Raw genomic sequence first — 26,883 nt, 5'->3', positions numbered from 1 at the left:
CTCTCGAAGCTGCTTAGATATATCTCTATATGCGGTCAGAAATAAGCTCATGTGGAATGGATAATGGAGATGGACTGCACACACGTCGGAATGACTTCCAGGGGACCATTAACGGTCTCCTGCTGACGAAGTAACATTCAGACAACGGAAGGTCAAAGCCGACGGACCACCATACCTTGGTAACAGTGTATGACTCAGCCTTCTTCGGCTTTCCCTTTCCATCTTGCTTGTTCTCCTTCTCGCCCAAGCTACTGACCTTGGTATACCTCGTAGGCGCGGGAATATTGCTTCGAACTTTGAGAGGCTCCCTCTTGTCGCCGATGGTGCCGGCTTGAGCCTTGCGGACATATCCGGGGCCGTGGGCACGCACTCGAACGTGGCAGGTGCTGCGAGGTTGAATGGAGATCGCTTTGGCTGGGATGGGTATGAAAGTATGTTTGGAGACATTGATCGAGGTGCGGACAGCAACCGGCACTACAGTCGAGACGTCCGTCTTCTTCTCCTTCGGACTGATGACGGTACCGACATTGCTCGCCTTCTTGACCTTGGAGACGTTGCTGCCGACCACGGAAGTCCCCTTGACCTCGAGTTCACCCTTAGCGTGGACAATCGTCTTGCGCACGGGGATAAGGCTGGGGGTCTTTACGGAGCGGCTGATCTTAGCAGCGGTTTGGTAGAGGATGACAGGAGTTGCGATGGTGCCGGAGCTGGTCGCAACGTCCTTAGCCTCCTCGCAGACGTTTACGGACTCTTCCTCAATGGAGCCAGCGACCTGGGTGCGAGCGCACGAGGGCTCCTCGTGCTGCACCTTGACGACCTCGGCGACGGGCGCGTCCTCGATGGGAGCGGAGACGATTGACGAAAAGGACGAGGCATTGAAGTCAGAGACTTCAGGCTGTTTGGAGGTAGTGAATTATTTAATGCTCCCGTGTCATACAGCCAGGTACTGACCTTGCCCTTTGCCTTCTTGCTTCTAAGCTTAAAGACTTCTGCGACCTTCGCAAAGACTCGCTTGATCTTGAGAGACTTCTTGCGAGGCGCAGGAGCGTCAACTGCGATGACGAATTCCTGAGATACAGAGACTGCGGAGCAGCCAATATAGCACATCTTGAATGCAAGCGCGAATAGCGGCTGGACTCGAGATGAACTGAAGTAAAGATGTGGAAAAGAGGAGTTGGGACATTTTATGACCCTTGGGCCGATGCGTGGGGTGGGCGGTCACCGGTCAACCTCCGAATCATTGCAGTGTTGCCTTAGCTGGAACCATGAGTGGTCAAAATCGTAACATTATGAATGTAGGAGAACGCCATAACACACATGGCTTGGCCAGCCACCTGAGTTGAGCTGAATTGTTCATGCCATTGGCAAAACTGACTTGGAAAAGTCATCGCAGAGCACTTCTGAAGCGAGCTCGTCTGCGATGAACTATGCATTTGATAACCACTTGAAGGGTCATGCAGCTCTGCGGGAACAATGTTGCGGTGTACACTGCACAGGCATAGCTCGCAATAACGATCCAAATAATTGTAATCGAGGGTTGATGTGAGGAGGAGGACGAGAGCCTGAGGGCAGCGCGGCATCAACAGGGCCTGCCAAATTAGGACCGTGCGACACATTCGTGGGAAATTTCCACCGTTGTGGCCCGCGCTTACGTTGGTATCACAACCAATCAAGTTCAAATTTTCCGACGCATTTCCTTGCACTACCGGTGTTTATTTTTTTTCCATTTATGTGTAGTCATGAAAGCCTCTGCAGATCGACATGTCTGGTGTCAGATCGCTCGAAAGCCGCTCGGACTCGAGAGAAGTAATTGTTCGATGTTCGACCGACTCGGACGAGTACTTGGCGGCATCGGGTATGCATCGTTTGTCGGATATCCATACCCCTTTCCGAATGAACACCTCCGCTGCTCAAGGTCTTCCGAAAAAACTATAAAATTGGGCTCATAAATAGCTAGTAAATTCATATCGCAGCTCCTTGCCCCAACATCCAGTCGATACCCGCGCAAACTTCCAACCGTAGCGCCATGTCCTTCCACGGATCTTACGTTCGCACGTCATCTCAACAGTATATCGATACAGATCACACTTCGTCGCCCACAGAGGATTTTGATCTTTCCTCCGGCCCGATATCGCAATTCATGGAGTATGAAAGACAGCCTGGGGAATCTATCGGGCAGCCTATAGATCTGAGTCACTATCCCGCTCCGATCACGAGCTCGGCTCATAGATTGCAAGGTGAGTAAAGAGTCCGGCTGACATATGGGCTTCAGAGAGACCGTGAAGACGCAAAGAACTATGGACATTTCGGATCGTCATTTTGAAGCAGATGACCCATCCATCCCGACTTGATGAGTCAATGGAGCGGGGCTTCGTTCGTTTGCCAGATCATAACTTCCCTATTATCACTGAAATCTCGCCGGTCTCTTCTATCACATCCACAAGTCAACGTTCATACTGACATGACCTCATTTGCACGAACATTGTACAACGCAGAACCCTTGCCTTATCCCATGCACCTGAACAATCCACTCCAAACAATGATCTCTTCGTCGCCATACACGTTTCCTACCTACGTGGAAACCTTTCCGCAGCCACCAACCGAGCCTGCAACTCTCCCGCAATTCATCGATCCCAAGCAGCTCTCCCCCGCAATACCACCACGGCAGCTGAGTGCGCCGTCGGACGATAACGCTGTATCACCGCAGGTGGACGTCTCTGGCGGTATCAATCCTACCATGCTCGTTAATGATCCCCTTGCTTCAACCGCTCTCACAATGAGTCTGCTCAGCAATAATCAACCAGTCCGTGAAGGAACGCCTGCTGAGGTTGATGACGCGCTGCAAGCCGAAACGGGTTCAACGGGGAGTCGCTCCCAGAAGAGAAAGCGAAGGCGCCGCGCAAGTTACACGAGCTCCTCCTCTTCCGCGAGCGACTCAGATCATCAGATCGAAAGTGACGAGTCGTACAAGGATGATTCCGACATGGCGGATGGTTATACGAGCGGCGATGATGAGTTCGTGCCAGGCAGCTCCACCATGCGCCCTCGCAGTAAGACGCGGACTGTCTCGCCCGCCTCGTCCTCATCGCGCCCTGACTCGCACCGCCTCACGATACCCACACCGGTACCCAACCTGACGAAAAAGAGCAGAGGACGCCGCGTGCCTACCTCTCCTGTGGTCGTCTCGAAGAATGGAGTACAACAGGTACGGAACCATTCTTATCTAATATTTATTGAGAGAGTGGATTGACGTCTTTTATGAAACGTTCGCAGCGAGTGCGAGACTATAAATGCGACGTGTGCGGCAAGTTCTTCAGAAGAGGCGAGCATCTCAAGAGGCACATCAGAAGCATTCACACTCACGAGAAACGTACGTCTGTCCCATCGTACGCAGCTCACGTCCTCACTTCTATACAGCATATAAATGCCCCTATTCGGACTGTGAGAAGACTTTCAGCAGACAGGACAACCTAAATCAGCACATGCGCGTGCATAAGAGATGATGCTATGTCTGAGACACCTGACTGGTTCGGATCGCTTGGACAGTAGTTGTTGTATAGCGTTGGCATCACAATCTATGTCATTATTGAACTTTCTCGTACGCTCGTTATATCTGAGGATCGCTAATAAGAAAATATTGCACTGATGTGCAACACGACTAGCATTGTCTGCATAGTGTTGTTCGTTAGGACAATCGAAACACAGTGCAAAGGGACGATCACGAGAGTAATATTTCTGCGTGATTTATGTCAATTACTAATCATCGGTTCGATGCTTTCACGAACACTTACAGCTAGTGTACTTCATCCGTACCTCGGGGTGCCAGAATGTATCATTGTGATCTCTTGTCTAAGTAATATCTAAAGCCAGGGCGGCCACAAAGCGTACACGTTCTCCTTGCAAACCAGCGGCAAACTAATGTTGTATGCCTTATCATTCCATAGTGCCTCAAAATTCACCGACTCGAAGTTGCCATCCAGTTGGTCCTTTACAGCTTGACGAGGTCTCCAGTGTGTGCTCGAAAAATTGATCAGCCCGACGTATAGGTGTTTGACGCCAAGCTGCGCACGGTGCGGGAGGACCGAGTCTAGGATGATGTCACAGTCGCTTTCATAACGGATGGCGATACGTAGCGTCGTCAGTGCGGGACAGAGAGGCGGGTCGGTTGGATCTCGGAAGAGTGCCAGCGCATCGACAATCTTCGTCAGGCTCTCAATGTTGACGGACAATGTCTCGAGTGCGGTCATCTGCCTAAGAAGGTTGCGGACACGTTCAAGACCCGGCACTCTGCATGTGTCCCGCTCAAACGTGCATAGGTGAGAGATGCTGGAAAGGGATAGCATCTGTAACCCGTTGAATGTGATCCAATCCTCCAGGGTCATGCCTCTCTCGACCTCGAAACGGAGACCAGAAGAGGCTCCAGCGACGATGACGAGGTCTTGCCGAAAATGCAGTCCTTTCGGCTGCTTCAAGGCATTCAGTGACCAAGTGAATACCGATTCCAACATTTGACGGCCATCATCACGCTTGTTCATATGTTTGATTGAGACGGACACGTCTTCATTCAGCTGAGCGTCCCGGAAGACATATTCGATATCATCGGCCCACATATCCTTGATCAGTAACCGGCGCAACCGAGGGAGCGACACAAGCTTCATGTCCGCAGCATCAATTTCCAATCGGACTCGTGGCAAGCTAATGTCGGCTATATTTCGCAGGATGAGATCGACTAGGTTTGGCGTTCCAGCAAGCAAGCCGCGTAATTTGATCGGAGCTTTGGGCACGTTGCAATAGTTGAGAGCCAAGAATGTCAGTTTGGTGAATGCATTGCTGGGCAGCCAATTCACATCTGATAGTGACAGGCGTTCCAGACATGGGATGTGGTTGTCGAAGAGTTTGAGCGATCCATCTGGCATAGGATTCCAGTCACCGTGCAACGCAAGAGACCTCAGAAAGGGCGCTGGCATTCGAAAATATTTTCGAAGATATTCTCCATTCTCATGTTCCGAGGGAAGTATCCAGTACAACTCTTGAATTCGGGATGAATACTCCACATTTTGGAGAGCGTGCGCAACAGCATAATGGGGTTCCAATTTGAGTTGCGACACCAGAACCTTGAGCGGGCCTCGAATGGACCTCTCCAGCAAGACATGATCTCCATTACCTTGGACTGGTTCGATGCAATTCCAGAGCCCCCGGGTTCCCAAGGCGATCTTATTCCAATGATGGCAGACACACATGAGACGGACTGCTCTGGCCATGTGAATCCAAGTTGGGTTCCAGACGGTGATTATGTCGTTGCATCGATAGTATGAATATTTGCGTCCGGGTAGCGTGAAGGTGCAGCTCATCACGAATATATTCTGGAGCACTTCGACAGGAAAACGGTTGATCGCGACGCGGGCATTCATAATCCTATTCAGGTCGCGCTGCTGCTCAGCCTGAACCGAAGCAATCTCGGCTGCCTTGATCAGCTCTTCAAGATGCTCGAGCTGTATGCTGTTAGATCAATGTGTTGAGCTAGATTGGGAGCAAAGGTTACTGACCTCACGTACGCTGCATACAACGGAGTCGTCGTCAGTATGTATAATGATGCAATCGGGATGGGCAGGGACACACCGTTGGCGAGTGTCTCTTTCCTCGAGCTTAGAAAACCGCATCTTTATCAAGTCCGACGCGGTCATTTTATCGAGCGGAAGTATCTTGTTACCACTTTCCTGACGTGACATTGTCGGTGAAGTTGAGCTTGCGATGGCAGTGTTCTGCCAGGAGAGTTGAAGCGGCAGGAGTTGGCAAGGTGGCGTTGGCGCTAATATAAAAGCGGCCTGATATCCCGCCCTCCCTTCAACCAACAAACGCTTTTATCTACTTTCACGCTAGCTCTCTCACATACACCAGTACAACAATCCACAAGTAAGCCCTTCCGTTTGATCTATCACTGTCCTCGTTACTGACCGTTCCTACCCAGTGTCAGTTGTTAATCTCCCCACCATCGATCCGCTCTTCATCAGACAGTGCGCATCTATCGCTGTCGCTGGGGCTGTGGCGAAGCCTGACATGCAATCGCTTACTGCCATCGGGTTTGACAAGCCCGACATCGACCCTGGACGACGGGCACGCATCGTAGCAGACTATCCCGACGCGTTCACCGACACCTACTGAACCATCAGCGGGTCCCCGTTCCTCTAAAAGACGGGCTCTCGCTGGCCCACGCCTGGGGGCGGTCCGGAGGCGCAACCGTTCCTTCGTCAGCTCTACCCGGTCTACAACCATCCCATCACTGACTCCTGGCCCAGTATCCTCGAGGATGTGAAGGCATGCCTCAGCGAACACCAGATGCCGTTCACCGCCGTCACGGGCTTCGGCTGGGGAAACCAAGGGGCCAAGGAACCCTTCTGCCCTCTCCTCATGACCATCGGCATGGAGCCCGACTCTGTCACCTTCGACAATGCCAAGACCGCTGCCGACCACATCAAGGGCACCATCCTTGATAATGCTGGCTTCCCCGAGATCGAGGTTGCCGTCTGGGAATGGAAGACGAGCTTTTCGGGTATCGGCCCTAAACTGATGTCCCTCAACCCCCTCGTCGACGGGGTCATCACCGAGTTCGCCTCTCCTTTCGCGTCTATCCTTCCCGTCGCCATCGCGCCCCTCAAGAAGCCCCACTACGAGGGTACCGCCAGCCTATTCCTCCGCCGCGGAGGCGGCAGCGACCGCGTCCTCGCTCTGACCGCGGCCCATGTCGTTCGCCCCCGCGGGGTTTGACGGAAAAGGCCAGCAGCAGGCATCGCGAGGAGATCATCGTCCTAGGCGAAAAGGGCTTCGAGGACGCCATCACGCAGATCGAGTCTAGGATCGGTACGCTGCAGGAGATCACCACGAAGGCGGAGGAGAACATCGAGCGGCTGCAGCAGCAGGAGGCCGATGGCACAGGAGACCCCCAGAGGATCGCCAGCGCGCTCCGGCGCGAGCGGGAGAAAGTGACCAACTCGACCGAAGACAGAGCAGCTGGACCGCCTCCACACCCGTGTCGCCAAGACGATGCTCACCACGAACAAGCGAGTTATCGGCCATGTCCTGCACGCCGACCTGGTCGGCGTCTCCTCCGGGCCCGAGGGGTTCACTATCGATAGGACCGTCGTCGAGCTCAGCGACGATGCCTTCGACTGGGCCAACTTCAAGGGTAACAAGGTCTACATCGGCACGTCTCCCATCTTGCTAATCAATTACTTATACTTTATCGCACAGGGGGCAAGATCGACAAGGAATCCTTCCGGGAACTAATGTATCCCTGGGCTGCCGACCGCGCTGGCTACGCGTACCCGCAGGACGGCCTGCTCCCAATCTTCGATGTCGTACCCGAGAGCGAAATGCGCCAACCCACGCAGCGCAACGGCCGCGGCGGCCTCGCCATGCCTGTAATCAAGAACGGCTTGACCACTGGCACCACCGTCGGCTGGCTTAATGGGCTCAAGTCCCTCGTCCGCCACTACGACTTCTACGATATCGCTTTTACCTCGTTCGAGACCACCATTGTGCCCTACGGCGGGCGCGGAGCCTTCTCCGAGGGCGGCGACTCGGGTTCCATCATCTTTGACAGAAAGGGTCGAATCGTCGCCCTGCTCACCGGCGGCGGCGGCTTGACCGACGAGACTGACGTTACGTTCGCAACCGCGTGGTACGCGCTCGAGCCGCACATCAAGAACACCTTGGAAGGCGTCCAGCTCTACTAGGTTCGTGCATTCCTCGGCTTTTTTTGTCCGCACATGAATATTGAACGCCTGTCTCTCCCGGATATACAGGCTAGTATCGGCGCGCAACGGGCTCCTCGACGGACCCGTATATCCCGTCTCCCCCTTTCTCGCCTCGTCTTCCGATCCTACCTCCACGAATGTAAGCAACAAGCAGGTGTTCTGCGAAGCTGGCTTGTGGCAGGGTTGTTGGCGCGCGCAACTCGACATGGCAGGTCTGTGATGCGCGTCTGCTCGGGAAACGGCATCAACGACGAGCGAGGGACGTTCGGACCATGATTTACAGACGGTACGTCCATGCGATTGGTTTCATGATGTGGAATTCGTGCGTGTCCAGAGCTGCAGCTCTGGCCCGGATTGCTATGGATTTTCACTCATAAAGTGGCAGCAGCAGAATGTCGATCACCCGCAAGACTGAGTCGGACGTGGAGACGATGGGTGGCGTAATGGGCGGCAGCTCTTCGAGCGCGTCGTCGCTCGTAGTGGTCGCATCATCTTCGGCCATGTGCTCAGTTGCAACGATGAATGTGAGTGCAACCGTCATGTCTGCGGTACGCAACGGCAACTTCATCCTCACGAATAGACAGCAGGCGCGGTAGCAGGACGTCGAGTTCACCTCATTGAAGGAGGACTCGAGCTTCACCAATGAGCTGCCGCCATTCACACGAACGTACTGATGGAATACCACCTACAGGTAACGAGGAGGCATGTATGAATGGCGAGTTCGCGCAGTGCATGGATGATGCGTACGTCCTTCTGAACAGCACCTCCAGCCTGGATAACTTGGCAGGTCAGTGACCTGCATGATAGAATCAGACATCCTGAGGCAGGCACATCGCAGCCACGAATTCCACGGACGGCATCATGCATGGACAGCGGCTGAGTGCATGCGATTGTCACGGTGGAGGGCTAGCACGTAGTCACGACATTCTTTACATCACAGTTCAAGGCCTGCATTCGCTTGCACAAGGGTTGACATCTGCCGTAGCATAATAAACGTATTCTTTTCCTCTCTGATACATGTCCGCTATGTAAGCGTCGGAATTACTGACTCTGGTAACAAGCGGTGAGCGACCGAGATGGGAACCCTGATGGCATGAGCGTGCGTTTGGTCTCACCGCAATTCACGTCATCTCCATCACATAACACCTAAAGCCAGCGCGGCCACAAACGATGCGCCTCCCCATCGCAAACCAGCGGCAAAGTAATGTTATATGCCTTATCATACAACAGCGTCTCGAATTTCACCGACTCGAATTTGCCATGCAGCTGGTCCTTCACAGTCTGACGAGGTCTCCAGTGTTCGTGACTAGGCTGAGGATCGATCAGCCCGATATAAAGGTGCTTGATGCTAAGCTGTGCACGGTGTGGGAGCACCGAGTCTAGGATGATGTCACAATCACTATCTTTCCGGATGGCGATGCGTAGCGTCGTCAGTGCGGGACAGAGAGGCGGGTCGGTTGGATCTCGGGAGAGTGTGAGTGCGTCGAGGACCTTCGTCAGACCCTCAATGTTGACGGATAGTGTCTCAAGTGCGGTCATCTGCCTAAGAAGGTTGCGAACATGTTCAAGACCGGGCTCCTTGTATGCGTCCAACTCGAACATGCACAAGTGCGAGATGCTGGAAAGGGGAAGAATCCGTGGCCAGTTGAATTCAGCCCAATCTTCCAGAGTCATGCTTCTCTCGACCTGGAAACGGAGACCAGAAGAGGCTCCGGTGACGATGGCGATGTGCTGCTGAAGATGCAGTTGTTTGGGTTGCTTCAAGGCGTTCAACGACCAACTGGACACCCCTTCCAAAAGTCGCCGCTCTTCATAACGCCAATATATATTTTTGATCGAGATGGACAGGTCTTTGTTTAGCTGAGCGTCCCGGAAGACATAATCGATGTCATCGGGCTTCACATGATCGATCAGTAACCGGCGCAACTGAGTCAGCGACACGGGCTTCATGTCCGCAGCCTCTGTTTCCGCTCGAACGTGCGGGTCGTAAACATGTCGCAGGACGAGATCGACTAGGTTCGGTGTTCCAGCAAGCAAGATGCGTAATTTGATGGGAGCTTTAGATACACGGCAATCTTCGAGAGCCAAGAATGTCAGTTTGGCGAACGCATTGCTGGGCAGCCATTTCATATATGACAGTGACAGGCGTTCCAGACATGGGGTGTGGTTGTCGAAGAGTTTGAGTGATACATCTGGCATATGATTCCAGTCACCTTGCAATGCAAGAGACCTCAGTGAGGGTGCTGGCATTCGGAGGTCCTCACGTGCTGAGCCCGATATCCAGTACAACTCTTGGATTCGGGATGAATGCTCCACATTTTGGAGAGCATGCGCAACAGCACAAGAGGGTTCCAATTCGTCAAAAGCCAGCACCTTGAGCGGGCCTCGACCGGATCTCTTTAGCAAGATACGATCGTTACATTCCCAATATGTCTCAATGCCATTCCAGAGCTCCCGAACCCCCAAGGTGATCTCTTTCCAGTGATGGCAGACAAGCATGAGACTGACTGCTCTGCCCTTGTCAATCCAAGTTGGGTTCCAGACGGTCGTTATGTCGCTGCATTCATAGTATGCAAATCTGTATTCAGCCAGCTTGACGGTGCAGGTCGTCATAAATATCTCCCGGAGCACTTCCGGAGGAAAACGGTTGATCGCGATGTGGGCGTTCTGCTCGCGCCAGATAGCGCGAACCATAGTCTCGGCTACCTTGGCCAGCCCTTCAAGATCCTTGAGCTATATGCCGTTATATCAGTCTGTTGAGCTAGATTGGAAGCAAACCCTACTGACATGAACTATGCTGAACGCAATGAAATCAAGATCAGTATGGATAATGATACAGTCAGGGCGGACAGAGACACACTGTTGGCGAGCGTCACCTTGCTCGAGCCTGGAAGACAATGTCTTGATCAGGTCCAATGTACTCATTTGCTCGAGCGAAGGTGATTTTTCACCACGTTCCTGTTGTGATATTGTGGGTAAAGTTGGCTTTGCGATGGCAGTGTTCTACGAGGAGAGTTGAATGTGTGGCGTTGTGGCTAGAGTCGGGCGTCCCAGGCGCTGTGGCGCGTAAACCCTCTCCTGATCACACTGTCCATCGTACGCTATGCGTCCTGCGCTTTCTGTTTGTACAACTCTCCGCTCGCATCATGCCATCGCTCAAATCCAAATGCACGACCCCACCTGTCTGTGCATCCGTGGCGTAGCCCGATTACGAGAGCGGCCCATCGCAACCCCGCCATTTTACCGTACCCACATTAATGACCACAAAGTCGGTCAGTAGTGAGCAGGATGGTGAACGATATTGTTGTGCGGTGGATAGTGCATCTCGTCGGTGAGTTTCATGCTCATCTTTCAAGCTTCACTGGCCGTACGCGTTCCGCGTCGGGCGGTCGACTAGCTCAAACGGCTCTGAGCGTAGTTCCGTTGCCGGCATATGGTGATTGGCACTCTCACGACCGCTCAACCGCTCGAGGCCCTGCCACCGTGCACAGGTGGTTTGCAGTACGCGCCGATTCGTACGATCTAATTTTGTCTATTAATTCCATTATCTCTAGTCCGTTGTATCCCTCAGCCTTCTCCCCAATCTTCTCAATATATCTCTTCATCCATTCGAAGGCTTTGCCGCCTGTCGCCAGTGGCGCGAGGCGAGGCCACGAGCAAGGACTGGTCCGGTTCCGGTCTTGATGTCCACGAATGTGAGCAGCGAGCGAGTGTTGTGCGAAGCTGATCATGCGAGGGCGGTCAGCGAGCTTGGTGTCTGCGTCAGAGCTTCACCACACGCAACTCAATGGGGCAGGTCTGCGATGCGCGTCTTCTCGGAGAATGGCGTCAGCGGCGAGCGAGGGACGTTCGGACGGTGACTTACAGACGGTACGTTCGTGCGATTGGTTTTATGATGTGGAGTTCGAGCGTGTGGGATATACCATGTCTGGATGCGTTCTTACGCCTGGCAGCGCTCGTGCACCTTATGGAATGGATTTATGCCCGTTCTCATGGTGACAGTCGGCCAAGACTGTATGCGCACATCCAGACAAGCGTGCGTCTCGCAAAGGTCGACCATCGTATCTGGTCTAGAGAAGGTCAGGGTCGTTGATTTACAAGAATCAATCTGAACATGTCAGTAATATTCGTACAGACGTAGGTCCGGTGCATGTCCGGTGATGGTACATTGACCCCCCGCAAGGACTGCCACATGCTTCAGGTGAGCGAAAGCGATGATTGAAGGTGGTGGGGCCGGACGTGCCAGCAGAAGAAGCCTCGAAGCAGCGGGTGCATTCGTGTCTATGCGGCGCGCTACAGGAGACCCAGTGCTCGACACATATGATGGAAGGGCTCGTGTATCGTTGGGAGTGTTGTCGTTGGGAATGCTCACGGCCGTTCTGACAGAAACATGCTCAAGATATCCGTTGGCACAGTGTTCAAATGCGGACATACGATGCATACGGCCCAGCACTGACGCGTCTAGTGATCGCACGAGTCCAGAGGGTGTGCGCTCCGACCTGTGGGGAGCGGCGGGAAGGCGAGAGCGGTCATCGGAAAGCGAGCAAGGTATGGTGCGCACGTCGTCATTGCGAGCCGATCTCCCTAGATTACCGGCCGTGCGCTTTGGCTGGAGAATACAGTTGTTGGTCGCCCGTACATCGTGAGCTGGAGACTCGCGAGCGTGTGATGGCGCTCTCATAAGAGCCGAATGTAAATCCTTCGAGCGCGTAGCCTGTTGGGGATAGATTGGAGCGAGCACGCCTGTCACGGTGCAGATAGATGCAAGTGCAAGCAACCGATTGATTGAAGAGGACACCTATGGATGGTCGAGTGCAGTGGCACTTCACTAGCCCGCATCTTCTCTTTAGAGGACGATTCGGACACCTGCATCAATGGCAAATCCGCACAATGCGTGAGCGATGCATGTGTCCTCCAGGGCTGCAGCTCTGGGCCGAGTTGCTATGCACTCTCGCTCATAAACAGCGACAAGATGTCAGATGTGGAGAGCCGGATCCTGACAGCTGCCGATGCGATGGTCCATGGCATAATGGGCAGCAACTCTTCAAGCACGTCGTCACCCATAGTGGTCGCATCATCTTCGGCTACCATGTCCTCAGTCGCAGCGATGCGTGTGAGTGCAATCGCCACGTCGGCGGTAAGTGGCAGCAACTTCGTCCTCACGAACTTTCGGACAGCAGGTGCAGAAGCGGAACGCCGAGTTCGCCTCGCTCAAAGAGAGCTCAAGCTTCGCCGGTGAGCTGCCGCCGTTCACTTTGCGCAGTGCATGGATGATGGGTACGCTCTCCGGTACTTCCGCAGCTCCAGCTTCGACAAGTCTGGCACGTCAGTGACCTGCATGATTGAATCGGACATCGCGAGGCGGACACACTGCACCTGCGATGGCATCTCAGCCAAGGATGCTACGGGCGGCATCATGTATGGACAGTGACTGAGTGCATGGCGCTGTGCAGGGTTAGCGCATAGTCATGACATTCACAACATCTCAGTTGAAAGCTTGCATTTGCATTCACGAGGGTTGACATTTGCTGTAGCATAAAATACGTACTTCTCCCTCCCTAATACATGCTCACTGTCTGTAAGTATCGGTATAACTGGTAATAAGCAATGAGCGCTTAGCGACCGAGACGACAACCCAGACATGAGCAAACATTTGTTCTCACCGCAATCCACGCCATCTCTCGTCCACACGACGCCTAAAGCCAGGGCGTCCACAAAGCATGCGCCTCCTCATCGCAAACTGGCGGCAAAGTAATGCCGTATTCATTACCAGACAACAGCATTTCGAAATTCACCGACTCGAATTTGCCATGAAATTGGTCCTCCACAACTTGACGAGGTCTCCAGTCTTCACTAAGCTGAGGATCGATCAGCCCAATATAAAGGTGCTTGACGCCAAGCTGCGCACGGTGCGGGAGGACCGAGTCCAGGATGATGTCACAATCACTATCTTTCCAGATGACAATACGTAGCGTGGTCAGTGTGGGACAGAGAGGTGGGTCGATTGGGTCTCGGAAGGATGTGAGTGCATCGACGATCTCCGTCAGGCCATCAATGTTGACAGACAGTGTCTGAAGCACGGTCATCTTCCCAAAAAGATTGTAGACACGTTCAAGACCGGGTAGCCTGCGTGCATCCTGAAACACGCATAGGTGAGAGATGCTGGAAAGGGGAAGAATCCGTGGCCAGTCGAGTGTGGTCCAGTCCTCGAGGGTCATGCTTCTCCTGACCTCAAAACGGAAACCAGAAGAGGCTCCAGCAATGACGGCGACATGCTGCTGGAAATGCAGTTCTTTGGGTTGCTTCAGGGCATTCAACGACCAAGTGGATACCACTTCTAAAAGTCGCTGCTCATCACTGCCTGGCCTATGTTTGATCGAGACCGACAGGTCTTCGTTTAGCCGAGCATCCCGGAACACATAGTCGATATCATCGGTCCGCATATCCTCGATCAGTAATCGGCGCAACTGAGCGAGCGACACAGACTTCATGCTCGCAGCCCCAATTTCCACTCGAACGTGTGGGAAGTTATTGCCAGCCACATCTCGTAGGATGAGATCGACTAGGTTCAGTGTTCCAGCGAGCAAGCTGCGTATTTTGGCGCAGGATTTGGTTACGTAGCAATACTCGATAGCCAAGGATGTCAGATTGGCGAACGCATTGCTGGGCAACCAACCCGCACATGACAGTGACAGGCGTTCCAGACACGGGGTGTGATTGCCGAAGAGTTTGAGTGATTCATCTGGTATTTGACTCGGGTAACTTCGCAACGCAAGAGACCTCAGTGAGGGTGCTGGCATTCGAAGATCCTTATGTGCTGAGCCCAATATCCAGTACAATTCTTGGATTCGGGATGAATGCTCTACATTATGGAGAACATGCGCAACAGCACAAGAGGGTTCCAGATCGCCGCGGATCAGCACCTTGAGCGGGCCTCGACCGGACCTCTCCAGCAAGGTATGGTCTTGATGTCCCCAATATGATTCAACGCCTTTCCAAAGCTCCTGGATTTCCAAGGCGATCTCTTTCCAATGATAGCAGACGAGCATGAGAGTGACTGCTCTGCCCTTTTCGATCCAAGTTGGGTTCCAGATGGTCGTTATATCGTTGCAGTAATAGTGTAGAGATCTGTATTGAGCTAGCTTGACGGTGCAGCTGGTCGTGAATATCTCCCGGAGCACTTCAGCAGGAAGACGGTTGATCGCGACGCGGGCATTGCAGTCACGCCGCTCAGCATGAAACCCGACTGCCTTGATCAGCTCATCAAGATGCTTGAGCTATATGCTGTTACATCAGTTGTTGATCTCGACTAGAAGCAAGGGTTACTGACCTCACGTGCGCTGTATACGATGAGGTCGCGGTCAGTATGTATAATGATATGATCGGGATGGGCAGGGACGCACCGTTGCCGAGTGTCCCTTTGCTCGAGCTTGGAAGACCGCATCTTGATCAAGTCCGACACACTTGATTGTTCGAGCGAAGGCATCTTTTTACCACGTTTCTGATGTGACATTGTCGGTGAAGTTGAGTTTGCGATGGCAATGTTCTATGGGGAGAGTCGAGGTGACAGGAGCAGGCAAGGGCAGCGGAAGTGGATGGGTGGAAAACGTCTGAGCGGCAGACTTTGAACCGTGCTTTGTAGGGGGAGTAGCGAACGGGTAGGCGAGTGGGACACACGTGAGTTCGGACTGTGGGCGTGGCGCGGGCAGAGCGAAAGTAGGAGGATGGATGGAGAGGGGTTGTTGGTTGTAGAGGAGCTTGAGTTGACTCAGAGAAGAGCCAGCACCGTGTGTGCACGAAGCGCGGAGTGGCAAAAGCGCTCCCGCTATGGTCGTGCTCACCGCAGATCCCGTCTACTGTGCTTGCTATAATATTCAGTACTCAAGTACTCACGTCCTGAACTTGTGACTACATGGGCGCGAGTGAGGGCTCAGATGAACGAGCGTGACCAGACAGACGTTTGCGGGAAAGTCCGAGTCGATGGTCCAGCGTCTGTGCTGTACCGCCACTCGATACTACTCTACCACTCACCAGGACACGCCACGTAGTACAGGCACATATACTGCGAATGGCAGACATGGGCTCTCGCGAGATGAGTGGTGTGCGGAGCACGGTGAGCTCTCAATTATCGTGGTCCATTTTATTCTCTCCGCGCTACTGTATCCCTTAGCCTCCATCTCTTTCAATCATATTCAGGTGCCCTGGCCGCATCTCATCCGCGATTGAGGCAACTCGGCGAGGCCACGAGCAAGCACTGGTCCGACCCTACCTCACGAATGTAAGCAACAAGCGAGTGTTTTGCGAAGCTGGCTTGCGGCAAGGTTGTCGGCGAGCCCGCGTCAGAACTCGGGCAGAGCTTCAGCGCGTGCAACCCAACAGGTAGGGCAGGTCAGTGATGCGTGTCTGCTTGGGAAACGCATCAGCGATGAGCGAGGGACGTTCGGATGGAGACTTACAGACGGCACGTCCATGCGATTAATTTCTTTTTTTCTTGATATACACTTCGCACGCGTGGGTCATACCACGTAGGGATTGGTTCGACTCAACGGGGTTTATTCCGATTCTCATGGGATAGTCGGGCAAGACTGCATGTGCACATCCAGACAAGTGTGCATCTCGCAAGGTCGACCGTCGTATCTGGTCCAGAGAATGGTGGGGTCTTTATCTGCAAGAACCACTATGAGCATGTCAGCGATGTCCGCAAAGACGTGGGCACAGCGTGTGTCTGGTAATTGTGTGTTGACTCCCTGCGACCCACCCCACGCTTCAGGTGAGCGAAGGTGGTGATCGAAGGATGGCGGGGCTGGAAGTTTCAGTGGACAAAAATTCGAGGAGTTGGTGCATTCGTGTCTGCCTGGCGTGCTACGCGAGAACAAGTGCTCGATCTATACGATGGAATGATTCTGACAGAAACGTGCTGAAGATATCTGTTGACAGGGCTCCAAAGTGGACATGCGATGCGTACGGTTCAGCACGGGTACGTCCAGTGGCCGCACGAGTTCCAAGGGTGTGGGCTGTATTCTGTAGAGCGGTGTGAAAGCAAGAACGGTCATCAGAAAGCGAGCGAGGTACGGTGCGCACATCGTCATCGCGAGCCGATCTCGTTAGGGCGCCCGCCGGACTGTGCGCTCAGTGGCTTGGGGGGAACTGCAGTCGTCGGTCGCCATACGTTGCGAGCTGGAATTCGAGAGCATATGATGGTGCTTTCGCAGGAGCCGAGTACAGATGCTTCGAGCGTGGTAGCATGTTGGAAACAAATTGAAACGAGTACGTCTGTGTGCAAATAGATATGAGCGCAAGTGACCGATTGATTCAGAAGAACATTTACTGACGGTCGAGTGCATCGCAGTACTTCACTAGTCCGTGGCCAGTATTTTGATGCATATCTTCTCTCTGAGAGCGCGACAACGCCTACATCAATGGCAATTCAACGCAGTGTGTGAGCATTGCATACGTCCTCCAGAGCTGCAGCTCCGGCCTGAACAAGTCTGGCACGTCAATGACATGCCTGACTAAATCAGATATCGCGAACCACATCTCAGCCACAGACATTACGGGCGTGGACAGCGGCTGAGTGCATGTCACTGTGAACTGGTTAGGACTAGTCACGACATTCACGACATCTCAGTCCAAAGATTGCATTCGCATTCATAAAGGATGACATCAGCTGTAGCATAAAATACGTACTTCTCCCTCCCTAATACATGCCCGCTCTCTGTAAGCACCGGTATAACTGATAAGGAGCGATGAGCGCTGAGCGACGAGAGGAGAACCCAGACATGAGCATACGTTTGGTTTCACCGCAATTCACGTCATCTCTCGTCCACACAACACCTAAAGCCAGGGCGGCCACAAACGATGCGCCTCCTCAACACAAACCGGCGGCAAAGTAATGTTGTATTCGTCAACATACAAATTCACCGACTCGAAGTTGCCACGCAATTGGTCCTTCACAGCTTGACGAGGTCTCCAGTGTTCTCTGAGCTGAGGATTGGTCAGCCCAATATAAAGGTGCTTGATGCCAAGCTGCGCGCGATGTGGGAGGATCGAGTCCAGGAAGATGTCACAATCGCTATCTTTCTGGATGGCGATACGTAGCGTGGTCAGTGTGGGACAGAGAGGCAGGTCGATCGGGTCTCGGAAGAGTGTGAATGCATCGACGATCTCCGTCAGGCCATCAATGTCGACGGACAGTGTTTCAAGTGCAGTCATCTCCCTAAGAAAGTTGTGGACAGGTTCAAGACCGGGCTCCTCGTATGCGTCCAACTCGAACATGCACAAGTGCGAGATGCTGGAAAGGGGAAGAATCTGTGGCCAGTTGAATGCAGCCCAATCTTCCAGAGTCATGCCGCTCTTGACCTGGAAACGGAGACCAGAAGAGGCTCCGGCGACGATGGCGACATCCTGCTGGAAATGTAGTTCTTTGGGTTCCTTCAAGGCATTCAACGACCAAGTGGATACCACTTCTAAAAGTCGCTGCGAATCACCCCGCCAATTCATATGTTTGATCGAGACGGACAGGTCTTCGTTGAGGCGAGCGTCCCGGAAGACAAAGTCGATATCGTCGGTCCACATACCCTCGATCAGTAATCGACGCAATCGAGTGAGCGACACAAGCTTCATGTCCGCAGCCTCTGTTTTTATTCGGACATGCTTGTAGTGATCATCAGCCACATATCGTAGGATGAGATCGACTAGGTTCGGTGTTCCAGCAAGCAAGCTGCGTAATTTGATGAGAGCTTCAGGTACCATGCAATCTTCGAGGTCGAGAGCCAAGAATGTCAGTTTGATGAATGCATTGCTGGGCAGCCAATTCACATATGACAGTGACAGGCGTTCCAGACATGGGGTGTGGTTGTCGAAGAGTTTGAATGATCCATCTGGCGTAGCACTCCAGTCAACTTGCAACGCAAGAGACCTCAGCGAGGGCGCGGGCATTTGAAGATATTTTTGAAGATATTCTTCCTCATTCTCTGGGAGCCCTATCCAGCACAACTCTTGGATTCGGGATGAATGCTCCACATTTTTGAGAGCATGCGCAACAGCACAAGAGGGTTCCAATTCGTCAAAAGCCAGCACCTTGAGCGGGCCTCGGCCGGATCTCTTTAGCAAGATACGATCTTCACGTTCCCAATATGTTTCAATGCCATTCCAGAGCTCCTGGACCCCCAAGGCGATCTCTTTCCAATGATGGCAGACAAGCATGAGAGTGACTGCTCTGCCCTTGTCAATTCAAATTGGGTCCCAGATGGTCGTAAAGCCCTCGCCTCCATAGTATTTAGATATATATTCATTTAGCTTGACGGTGCAAGTCGTTACGAATATCTCCCGGAGCACTTCGGGAGGAAGACGATTGATCGCGACGTGGGCATTGCTGTCGCACCGCTCAGCTTGAACCTCGGCTGCCTTGATCAGCCCTTCAAGGTGCCTGAGCTATATGCTGTCACATCGGATTTTTGAACTAGACTGGGAGCAAAGGTTACTGACCTCACGTGCGCTGTATACGATGAGTCGCAGTCAGGATGTATAATGATATGATCGGGGTGAGCAGGGACGCACCGTTGGCGAGTATCCCTTTGGTCGAGCTTGGAAGACCGCATCCTGATCAAGTCCGACACCCTCAAGCCTTCGAGCGAAGGTGTCTTCGTACCACGTTTCTGACGTGACATTGTCGGTGAAGTTGACTTTGCGATGGCAATGTTCTATGAGGAGAGTAGAGGTGGCAGGAGCAGGCAAGAGCAGCGGAAGTGAATGGGTGGAAAACGTCTGAGCGGCAGACTTTGCACCGTGTCTGTAGCGGGAGCACTGGTGGCGAACGGGTAGGCGAGTGGGACACACGTGAGTTAGGACGTTGGGAAAGTAGGACGGATGGAGAGAGGTTGTTGGTTGTAGATGAGCTCGGGTTGGTCAGAAGAGAAAAGCCAGGAGTGAAGAGCGGTGCGACGAGCTTTTCATCGAGGGGAGGAGTTCCCCTGCTATGGTCGTGCTCGCCGCAGACCGCAGGGAGAGACGCGAAGACGCGGAGGAGAATCGAGATGCGTGAGTGTGACAGTCACGGCTGCATCCCTCCCTGTCACTCGCGTCCCTCCGCGCCACTCATGGGATTCTACCGCAACTCCTCTTTGCCCATGTGCGGCGAGTGGCGGACATGGGACGCACCGTTGCACTACAGGCGACCGTCTGCACCATTCGACACAGCTTACAGGGTGATTGTAGCTCTGCTGACTGCGTTGACAACCCTGGTTCGCCTTGCCGACGCTCGTGCGTATCGGCCGCCTCGTTCTCGCAGCAATTGCATTCTCAAACGCAGCAACGCCGCGGTCGCGAAGATCGAATATATGCTTCCTAAGCAAGAGTCTCAGGCCATCACCCCGCGGCATCGATCATTGCTCCAATGCTCAGTCATCTGGAGACGCTCGCACAGCCAGCCACTCACGGAGTAAGTGCTTCTCCCTTGAGCAGCGCACTGACATCAACGCGATGAGACGTTCGCTGACTGACATGGCGACGCTTTTGTCAGCAGTGCGCTGAATTACGCAAGAGGGGAGAGGAGTAATGAGAGGCTCTGGCGATCGTTTAAGAGACGGGTGTCAGGACTTGCACAGACGTACCAAGTCCTCCTCGTCCTTGCATAAAGATCCTCACCCTGTTAGTATCTCATCCAGCGCCGTACGAACATGTTGCCCAAAACGCAGTTCACGCTCTACACCCACAAGGGCGGCCCCAACGGCTGGTTCGTGCGCTCTTGTTCGACGCGTCTGCGAGCCACGCTGACTGCATAACCATCTTTAGGAAAGTCGCGATGGTCATGACCGAGCTCGGCCTCACGTACGAGAGCATCTACCTCGACTTTGACAAGGGCGAGATCAAAGCGCCCGCATACACCAAGTACAACCCGAACGGGCGCATCCCGACCATCATTGACCACAAGAACAACAACTTTGTCGTCTGGTCCGCGCATCGCCCGGTGTGCTAAAATTGCTGTGTTGCTAATGCGCGCGCGCCAGGGAGTCGGACGCGATCATCACGTATCTCGTCGAAAAGTACGACACCGCACACCGCATCTCGGCCGTGACGCCCGAGGACAAGATCCTTCAGCTCCAGTGGCTCTTCTTCCAGGCCTCCGGACAGGGGTGCGCGCCCACATCCTTCGTCCGCTTTTCGCTTTTATGCTGACGCTCTGCAGCCCGTACTTTGGCCAGGCGATCTGGTTCAAGGTGTACCACCCGGAGAAGGTGCCGAGCGCCGTCCAGCGGTACCAGAAGGAGGCGCTCCGCGTGATCGGCGTGCTCGACGGCGTGCTGCAGAAGCAGGAGTGGCTCGTCGGCGGCAAATGCTCCGTCGCGGATATGGCGTTCATAACGTGCGTGGCCGTGTACCGATCGACCACGCGTCTTGTGCTGAACGACTGACGTGATGTGAATCAGATGGAACAATGCTGCGCTCGGGATGATTATCAACGACGTCGAGGGGCTCGACCTCGAGAAGGACTATCCCGCATTCCATGCGTGCGTTTTCACCTGTTTTTCCTTGAGATGGTGTGTACGGAGGCTGAGTCGCGTGTCTTGCAGGTGGCATCAGAAGCTCATGGCGCGCCCGGCGATCAAGAGCGTGTGGGAGCTCAGGGCGTCTCTACAGGGATAGGCGATCGGAATCGTGCTTCGATCCTATCTGCTAGTGGATACGAAAGGTCGATCACTGAATGATACATGTAGAGTCTTTGGAAACGATGCTTGTTGGTTTTCGATGTCGCCGAAGTTTATCGCTATGGAACGCGGTTCATCGTCGGCCGCTCGTGCTCGCAGTGGGATATATCAGCCACAGATGCGTTCATCACGCACATGTTGATGCTAATGGGCATATATATCCGTGTTTAAAAACATGCTACCTACAAGCAGTCAACCGCTCGACTTCTGACGCTCTTACGAGTCCGCCAAGTGCGCGGGATGGTAGCATGAAACTAATGAATCGGCCGGTGCCAACTCAGCTTTCGGCCACGTCAGAACCTGCATTGGCCAACAAGGTTTTTGCGTTCTCTGTCGCTGTTAGCCGCACTTCATCCGCGTGCACTGTGACACTCCTAGCTTGGTCTCGAGGGTGCACGCATGCATATACCCCATTTTTACACAGCAAATGCTCCCTAGGATAAATTGCTCTGTACCGAACAGAGGGAAGAAAGATAGCTCAAAATGTTGACCTCGATGCAACTACGACGCTACCTGGCAATACTACTGGAAACCTGTAAGTTATGTATGCGTTGGCCACGGACGTCTGGCCGCCGCAAACGCGAACGCGCGAAGCGATATCACGTGATCGCGTTCTCGACGTGAGCTGAGCGCTCGTCTCAGTCGCCTCTGTCACGGTGCACACTGCACTGTGCCATGCCTATTCCATGCTAAACCACCCTTTTGTTTGGTTTCTCCGGTGTTGTGATGCATGCTACTGCTCGCTCTTGCTGCCAAAGGCCGTATAAGTATGCGTGGAGATTATGGTGAATTCTTTCCCCACAGCTACAGCATCGTTCCCGCACACTTGAAGCTTACGTATTTCCTGAATTCCTTCATTATATTACCTCGCGATCCGTGGAAGCATGTTCGCGAAAATTCAACCACGCAATGCCGCTTGATTTACTGGTGATCATCGCGATCCCCGTGTGGTCACTGACATGTATATGCGCTTCGCAAGAATCCCGATGGGATAAGACCACACTTGCAGCGGATATCTCCACCGCCTATCCACATATCTATGCACGACCATCATTTTGGTGCCGCTGGAGATACATCGCAGTCCCCTTGCTTGCGTTCCATGCGCGCACTCAACTGTTCAGTACTTCAGTCCACATCGTAATGCCTAGAACATCGCGCTCACAGTCCGTCCATACAGCCAGCCACACGTAAGTGCCAGCCTCTATAGAGATATAAACCACCCAACTTCCAGCCCCTCTCTTCTTCACCTATTACCGATTCGCATTCGTCCAGACCACCCAAGCTTCAACAACCATGTTCACTCTCGCACGTGCACCGCTGCTCGTCGTTCCCGCTCTCCTCCGAGAGCACGCCCCCGTTCGCCCCGTAGGTGCCTCCATGAAGTCCAAAGTCAAGCTGGGCTTCACGAAGGCCGTCCGCAAGGTCCTCAAGGCCTTCACCCCGGCTCCCAAGCCGGCATTCCACCCGCCTCTCGTCCCCACCCTATTCCAGACTCCGACAAACTCTTTCAATGTCTCTGCCTCGAGCACGAGCGAGAATTCCCGCAAGCGCATTCTCCCGCGCCTCATGCAGGGAGACAAGCACAAGCGCCCCTCCATCCCCTTCTCCGCGTTCATCACCCCGCCTTCGCGTATCAAGATCCCCACGCCGACGAGCAGCATTGTCGTCCACAGCCCCCGTGGGACATGGGCTATGCGCACTCCTCGCGGTGAATACATCGACATCCTCGAGAACGGCCAGGTTGTCACCCCTTGCACCACCCGAACCTCACGTACTAGTCGCAATGACGGTTATCCCACCACCTCAAGGAGCCAGCGCAGAAGTCCCTCCGACTCGGGCATTTCCTTCAGCTCAGAGCTAAACACTCCGACACCCGCAGCGCTCCCTCGTCTCCTCATTACCGAGGCTACGGAGGACGATATTGCCCGTCTGCTGTACGACTCAGAGGACAGCATCGCGGAAATAACGAGTTCCTTCGACTCGCTGTATGTCGAGAGCATGCACAATGGTCAGCCATACGTTCCCTCCATTGTTCGCGCACTGATGTGTTACAGAAGAGTCCGAAGGATCCTTGTACGGTGAACTACATGAGACTCAAGGGTAAGCTCATCCTACATAATGTTCGAAGCGGTGCTCACGTCTATATTAGACACATCATGGATTCTAACAACGCCGGCAATGGATGTATGCGGGTCGAATGGGACTCACCCACTCAATCCGAATACGTCCATGGTCAGACGTTATACCCAATCTTAGAAGAAATCGAGAGGTAACGTCCCCGTTCAATGCTCCGCAGTGAGTTCGCTATTCAAAAGAGTTGTAGCGATACCGACCAGCTCGATCCGCCATCATCCGATCTCGAAAACGTCATGACGGAACTCCGCGTTATCATGAGTGATATGTGAGTCTGTCTCAACGATTTGCTGTAGCTTACCGGCTCAACAATGCGCTTACAGCGATCTTTACGCCGCGTGCAATGCCGGGAGCAAATCCACCCTCGGTTTCCATGCGGTCGACACAGTTGAGCCGGAAAAATCGTCCGAAAATGCGCCTCAGCTCCAGTACGCGACCAACGCGCTCTCGTATATGAGCACGAGCGAGCTGCGCGATGATAGCGCCGAAACGTGCGTTGCTGTAACGATATATCGCCCGATGCTGTTATTGAACTTCGGTAGTTCCCCTGCTGCAACTTCGGAGATCAAGGGTGACCTCGACGCTATCGGCCTCGAAGCGAGCCAGGACGATGGCCTGCCTCAGACGTACGAAGTCACTGTTGCAAACAATCTCAACAACATTAAAGAACATCAGCCTGGGCAAGAGGGCTCGAGAATGTGAGTTTAAAGTCATTGTGATGAACAGTGTTCCTTACCTACACCTTGGCCATTGGAAGACTCCTTCGTTTCGACGACGAAGACAAGACTGTCTTCAGCAGCATCGACATCACCTGCACCAGGCAAGTAAGATTGCGCTGCTCGAGAAATGCAATGAATGACAATCAAACAGCACACCTGTTTTCACGGAGCGCCGTCTCCCCAAGTGCCCTGCCATCCCACTCGCATCTTCAAAGCATTCCACACCTGATTATCCGTCCAGACACGACCTTGCCCAGATTATCGGCCGTATCCTTGCATTTTCAGCCGAGCAATCAGAGCCAGCTTCCAATCTATCCCCTTCTCCCGCAGCAACTATCGAGCAGGGAGACATCCCAGCCTTGACAGATGAGGTCATCGCAGATCTCTGGATGCTCGTCAAGCTCGAAACAGAAACAATTAATCGCCGCCGCTATGCCCTCGATGAGCTCTCCAACTTTCTCGTTCAACGTAATTCGGCGCTCGCAATAGACCGCTCCAGCATTCTGAATCTGCAGAACACCTCAAGTGCATTCACCTCACTGGAGAATGAATCACTGGCACACCTTCCGGGCTGCGTGGACATTTTGACTCAGCACGCAGCTTGCAATGATGCCTTCGCCTGCTACATCTCCAAGATTATTGGAATCAACAAACAGACTATCCCACCTTCTTCAGGCCCATCTTCGCCTCCTACGGCTCAAGCAAACCCACCATCTGGTACCCTGATGTTCACTTACATCATGGAGACGGCTGTCGCGAAATCCACTGACCATGCTGTCAAAGACCACGAGCACATCAACACCACCATCCCCACCGAAGACGATGCGCTGGAGCTTGACATGATCACGGAAAGAGACGGTGATGATACCGTATACTTATCCGCCTTATCCTTGCCCGTCGCGGACATCAGCGACTCATCTTCAATTGCTCATGGTGATATCCCTCCCCCCGTGGAACATGTCGCATCTCGCCCGCATGCATGCAGAAACACGGACAGTATCGATGGAGTTTCTCCAACTCCATCGACAATATCGGTCTTCCTCGAATGGCATCAGCAGACCACCAAACTACAGCACTGGGACCAGCGCGATCTCGACGAATTCTTCGGAGGAAGTCCGAACGGGTCGCTTGCAGACGAACTGACGAAAGCAGAGAGCCGACAGGCTTCTTGGATCTCCCTCGCCGACAACACACCATGGATGCAGCGATCGCGCGAGACACTAGTCGTGAGCAAGAAGCAGAAAGAGACGAATGCCCGGGCGCGGTCAAAGATGGAAAAGAACACTTCGCAACGCCCTTCGAGGACGGTAGCGAAAACGGGCGGCCGCCAATGTGCGGCAGCGCAGCAGCGCAAGTGACATTATCTGTGAACGGCGGCTTTTTGCAGGACGATTGTGCATTACCTTATATTGTAACTTATTCCGCGGAATTCTCTGTCTTCGAATCTTGTATAGCTCTTTGTCCGAATCTTTGAATCTGAAAGTATACCACTCAGCGTGTTGTGCACAGTTGGGCGCATTAGTAGAGGCCTTTCAAGCGCTGCTTAATTGCATCGCACTTCGGGATGCTGCCAGAATACCCGTACCAGTTAACAGTTGACGTCGATCTTGCTCTCGCGAGCCCTCCCACCGCACCCCTACGAGGCTCTGATCGCAAGTAGAGTTAATGGCGAAGAGAGCACCAACCACGCCGCTTAGACATCTTCATACAGCGATACCATTGTGGGTATTGTTACATGCATCTTCACGGCCTTGATTGAACTCAAAACGCTCAAGTATCACAATAATGGAAGAATCTTGTCCGCCGCAGTGACAGTAAGTCCGGATGTCACGGGCTCGACCGCGAGCTCGGTAATCGTGTCACCTTCAGTGACGAGCACGAAACGCTAAGGAGAATATAAGAATAGTCAGAATCCCGCGCCTGTAGGGAACCTTCTCAGGTTACCTTGGACCGCGGCGCACCCAGGCGTTCCGTAGCGTCGAAGAGCATGCCAAGCGCTCCCACGAATGCCCCCTTGTCATCCGCGATAAAATGGATGGCTGTAAAAACGGCACGATGGTACCACGATCCATATATGCATGTGAGGAACATTCACTTACGCGTTCCAGCGCCATCGGTCATCGAGTCCTTCCAGGCTCTGCCGTCCACACCAAGTCAACTGACAGGGCGGATCGCACTAGCAAGAGGACACGTACTTCAAAACAAAGACATCGTTCACCGCGACGACGTATATGTTGTCGATGCCCTTCTCCTTAAATTTATCATAGTGGCGGATATATCCCGGGATTTGCGCGCTGCACGTCCCCGTAAACGCGCCCGGCACGCCGATCTGCACATGTGAAAAGATGATCCTGTGTCACAAGCTGCAACAGAGCTCACAAAGAGGTTTTTGCCGGAGATGCCCTTGAAAGTGAACGTCTTGTCGGCCTCGTTCTCCTTGACGGGCACGGAGGTTGGGATGGTCGAGCCGACCTTCACCTCGGACGAGCTCAAGAGCGACACGGCGGCATGGTGCGCCATCTCAGTTGCACTGGAGAGTAAGGATGCCATGCTGATGGTGGGATCAAGCAG

General features: G+C 53.5%; 14 protein-coding genes across 14 annotated transcripts; 8 read left to right on the top strand and 6 right to left on the bottom strand.

The window, feature by feature from the left end:
• Positions 1-3,037: 3,037 nt before the first annotated feature.
• On the top strand, positions 3,038-3,503 carry LAESUDRAFT_663529 (uncharacterized protein; the record flags this gene model as incomplete). The annotated part of the gene is made up of 3 exons (XM_040905066.1): positions 3,038-3,205; positions 3,274-3,370; positions 3,418-3,503. The coding sequence occupies 3 exons, from the start codon at positions 3,038-3,040 to the stop codon at positions 3,501-3,503; spliced, it is 351 nt and encodes a 116-aa protein (XP_040759434.1).
• Positions 3,504-3,568: 65 nt separating this feature from the next.
• LAESUDRAFT_730969 (uncharacterized protein) lies at positions 3,569-5,760 on the bottom strand. The gene is made up of 4 exons (XM_040909940.1): positions 5,620-5,760; positions 5,547-5,556; positions 3,792-5,492; positions 3,569-3,735 (listed from the first exon to the last, which is right to left on the bottom strand). Exons 1-3 carry the CDS (start codon positions 5,727-5,729, stop codon positions 3,861-3,863), a joined length of 1,752 nt encoding a protein of 583 aa, XP_040759433.1. The 5' UTR covers positions 5,730-5,760; the 3' UTR covers positions 3,569-3,735; positions 3,792-3,860.
• Positions 5,761-6,057: 297 nt separating this feature from the next.
• Positions 6,058-7,733, top strand: LAESUDRAFT_739069 (uncharacterized protein; the record flags this gene model as incomplete). The annotated part of the gene is given in 5 exon segments (XM_040910969.1): positions 6,058-6,123; positions 6,193-6,744; positions 6,774-6,980; positions 7,000-7,201; positions 7,249-7,733. 5 exon segments carry the CDS (start codon positions 6,058-6,060, stop codon positions 7,731-7,733), a joined length of 1,512 nt encoding a protein of 503 aa, XP_040759432.1.
• Positions 7,734-8,433: 700 nt separating this feature from the next.
• On the top strand, positions 8,434-8,768 carry LAESUDRAFT_730965 (uncharacterized protein; the record flags this gene model as incomplete). Its single annotated transcript, XM_040909939.1, has 2 exons — positions 8,434-8,541; positions 8,593-8,768. Coding segments are annotated over exons 1-2 (226 nt in total), but the record flags the coding sequence as incomplete, so codon positions are not given.
• Positions 8,609-10,775, bottom strand: LAESUDRAFT_730963 (uncharacterized protein). The gene is made up of 3 exons (XM_040909938.1): positions 10,615-10,775; positions 10,542-10,551; positions 8,609-10,487 (listed from the first exon to the last, which is right to left on the bottom strand). The coding sequence occupies exons 1-3, from the start codon at positions 10,677-10,679 to the stop codon at positions 8,901-8,903; spliced, it is 1,662 nt and encodes a 553-aa protein (XP_040759430.1). The 5' UTR covers positions 10,680-10,775; the 3' UTR covers positions 8,609-8,900.
• A 723-nt stretch (positions 10,776-11,498) lies between these two features.
• Positions 11,499-11,758, top strand: LAESUDRAFT_730961 (uncharacterized protein). Its single transcript, XM_040909937.1, has one exon. It carries the CDS (start codon positions 11,577-11,579, stop codon positions 11,751-11,753), a length of 177 nt encoding a protein of 58 aa, XP_040759429.1. The 5' UTR covers positions 11,499-11,576; the 3' UTR covers positions 11,754-11,758.
• Positions 11,759-12,726: 968 nt separating this feature from the next.
• On the top strand, positions 12,727-13,087 carry LAESUDRAFT_763551 (uncharacterized protein; the record flags this gene model as incomplete). The annotated part of the gene is made up of 2 exons (XM_040913284.1): positions 12,727-12,891; positions 12,932-13,087. The coding sequence occupies 2 exons, from the start codon at positions 12,727-12,729 to the stop codon at positions 13,085-13,087; spliced, it is 321 nt and encodes a 106-aa protein (XP_040759428.1).
• A 363-nt stretch (positions 13,088-13,450) lies between these two features.
• On the bottom strand, positions 13,451-15,240 carry LAESUDRAFT_763550 (uncharacterized protein; the record flags this gene model as incomplete). Its single annotated transcript, XM_040913283.1, has 3 exons — positions 13,451-15,031; positions 15,085-15,094; positions 15,158-15,240. 3 exons carry the CDS (start codon positions 15,238-15,240, stop codon positions 13,451-13,453), a joined length of 1,674 nt encoding a protein of 557 aa, XP_040759427.1.
• Positions 15,241-16,264: 1,024 nt separating this feature from the next.
• Positions 16,265-17,187, top strand: LAESUDRAFT_453310 (uncharacterized protein). Its single transcript, XM_040902532.1, has 3 exons — positions 16,265-16,630; positions 16,692-17,021; positions 17,074-17,187. The coding sequence occupies exons 1-3, from the start codon at positions 16,549-16,551 to the stop codon at positions 17,112-17,114; spliced, it is 453 nt and encodes a 150-aa protein (XP_040759426.1). The 5' UTR covers positions 16,265-16,548; the 3' UTR covers positions 17,115-17,187.
• Positions 17,188-17,459: 272 nt separating this feature from the next.
• LAESUDRAFT_453358 (uncharacterized protein) lies at positions 17,460-19,106 on the bottom strand. Its single transcript, XM_040902533.1, has 3 exons — positions 17,668-19,106; positions 17,544-17,588; positions 17,460-17,487 (listed from the first exon to the last, which is right to left on the bottom strand). The coding sequence occupies exons 1-2, from the start codon at positions 18,957-18,959 to the stop codon at positions 17,567-17,569; spliced, it is 1,314 nt and encodes a 437-aa protein (XP_040759425.1). The 5' UTR covers positions 18,960-19,106; the 3' UTR covers positions 17,460-17,487; positions 17,544-17,566.
• Positions 18,987-19,423, bottom strand: LAESUDRAFT_763548 (uncharacterized protein; the record flags this gene model as incomplete). The annotated part of the gene is made up of 3 exons (XM_040913282.1): positions 18,987-19,187; positions 19,242-19,251; positions 19,314-19,423. The coding sequence occupies 3 exons, from the start codon at positions 19,421-19,423 to the stop codon at positions 18,987-18,989; spliced, it is 321 nt and encodes a 106-aa protein (XP_040759424.1).
• An 885-nt stretch (positions 19,424-20,308) lies between these two features.
• LAESUDRAFT_730953 (glutathione S-transferase) lies at positions 20,309-21,635 on the top strand. Its single transcript, XM_040909936.1, has 6 exons — positions 20,309-20,487; positions 20,547-20,705; positions 20,762-20,887; positions 20,941-21,117; positions 21,182-21,262; positions 21,326-21,635. The coding sequence occupies exons 1-6, from the start codon at positions 20,432-20,434 to the stop codon at positions 21,396-21,398; spliced, it is 672 nt and encodes a 223-aa protein (XP_040759423.1). The 5' UTR covers positions 20,309-20,431; the 3' UTR covers positions 21,399-21,635.
• Positions 21,636-22,412: 777 nt separating this feature from the next.
• Positions 22,413-25,803, top strand: LAESUDRAFT_730952 (uncharacterized protein). Its single transcript, XM_040909935.1, has 8 exons — positions 22,413-23,468; positions 23,518-23,560; positions 23,610-23,729; positions 23,784-23,861; positions 23,917-24,084; positions 24,136-24,291; positions 24,351-24,413; positions 24,464-25,803. The coding sequence occupies exons 1-8, from the start codon at positions 22,754-22,756 to the stop codon at positions 25,668-25,670; spliced, it is 2,550 nt and encodes an 849-aa protein (XP_040759422.1). The 5' UTR covers positions 22,413-22,753; the 3' UTR covers positions 25,671-25,803.
• A 286-nt stretch (positions 25,804-26,089) lies between these two features.
• LAESUDRAFT_663392 (Redoxin) lies at positions 26,090-26,862 on the bottom strand (the record flags this gene model as incomplete). The annotated part of the gene is made up of 5 exons (XM_040905060.1): positions 26,090-26,197; positions 26,257-26,351; positions 26,412-26,449; positions 26,508-26,641; positions 26,692-26,862. 5 exons carry the CDS (start codon positions 26,860-26,862, stop codon positions 26,090-26,092), a joined length of 546 nt encoding a protein of 181 aa, XP_040759421.1.
• Between the last annotated feature and the right edge of the window lie 21 nt (positions 26,863-26,883).

Source organism: Laetiporus sulphureus (assembly GCF_001632365.1).
Source record: "Laetiporus sulphureus 93-53 unplaced genomic scaffold LAESUscaffold_57, whole genome shotgun sequence".
In the NCBI taxonomy this organism is placed as follows: domain Eukaryota; kingdom Fungi; phylum Basidiomycota; class Agaricomycetes; order Polyporales; family Laetiporaceae; genus Laetiporus; species Laetiporus sulphureus.
Note: the sequence above shows the minus strand (reverse complement) of the source record. Positions and strands in the feature narration are given on the sequence as shown.

What these genes read in the sequence shown, in the direction of transcription:
- LAESUDRAFT_453358 (XM_040902533.1), bottom strand. Translation starts at nt 18,959, where the DNA reads ATGCTTGTCTGCCATCATTGGAAAGAGATCGCCTTGGGGGTCCAGGAG. An exon ending in AACTTCGAGTCGGTGAATTT is followed by an intron (nt 17,589 to 17,667) that starts GTATGTTGACGA and finishes CCCTGGCTTTAG; the next exon opens with GTGTTGTGTGGACGAGAGAT.
- LAESUDRAFT_730952 (XM_040909935.1), top strand. Translation starts at nt 22,754, where the DNA reads ATGTTCACTCTCGCACGTGCACCGCTGCTCGTCGTTCCCGCTCTCCTC. An exon ending in GAACTACATGAGACTCAAGG is followed by an intron (nt 23,561 to 23,609) that starts GTAAGCTCATCC and finishes CGTCTATATTAG; the next exon opens with ACACATCATGGATTCTAACA. An exon ending in CGCGTTATCATGAGTGATAT is followed by an intron (nt 23,862 to 23,916) that starts GTGAGTCTGTCT and finishes ATGCGCTTACAG; the next exon opens with CGATCTTTACGCCGCGTGCA.
- LAESUDRAFT_730963 (XM_040909938.1), bottom strand. Translation starts at nt 10,679, where the DNA reads ATGAGTACATTGGACCTGATCAAGACATTGTCTTCCAGGCTCGAGCAA.
- LAESUDRAFT_730969 (XM_040909940.1), bottom strand. Translation starts at nt 5,729, where the DNA reads ATGTCACGTCAGGAAAGTGGTAACAAGATACTTCCGCTCGATAAAATG.
- LAESUDRAFT_730953 (XM_040909936.1), top strand. Translation starts at nt 20,432, where the DNA reads ATGTTGCCCAAAACGCAGTTCACGCTCTACACCCACAAGGGCGGCCCC. An exon ending in AACAACAACTTTGTCGTCTG is followed by an intron (nt 20,706 to 20,761) that starts GTCCGCGCATCG and finishes CGCGCGCGCCAG; the next exon opens with GGAGTCGGACGCGATCATCA. An exon ending in GACTATCCCGCATTCCATGC is followed by an intron (nt 21,263 to 21,325) that starts GTGCGTTTTCAC and finishes CGTGTCTTGCAG; the next exon opens with GTGGCATCAGAAGCTCATGG.
- LAESUDRAFT_730961 (XM_040909937.1), top strand. Translation starts at nt 11,577, where the DNA reads ATGGCGTCAGCGGCGAGCGAGGGACGTTCGGACGGTGACTTACAGACG.
- LAESUDRAFT_453310 (XM_040902532.1), top strand. Translation starts at nt 16,549, where the DNA reads ATGGCGGGGCTGGAAGTTTCAGTGGACAAAAATTCGAGGAGTTGGTGC. An exon ending in GGCGTGCTACGCGAGAACAA is followed by an intron (nt 16,631 to 16,691) that starts GTGCTCGATCTA and finishes ATCTGTTGACAG; the next exon opens with GGCTCCAAAGTGGACATGCG. An exon ending in TTGGAAACAAATTGAAACGA is followed by an intron (nt 17,022 to 17,073) that starts GTACGTCTGTGT and finishes TTGATTCAGAAG; the next exon opens with AACATTTACTGACGGTCGAG.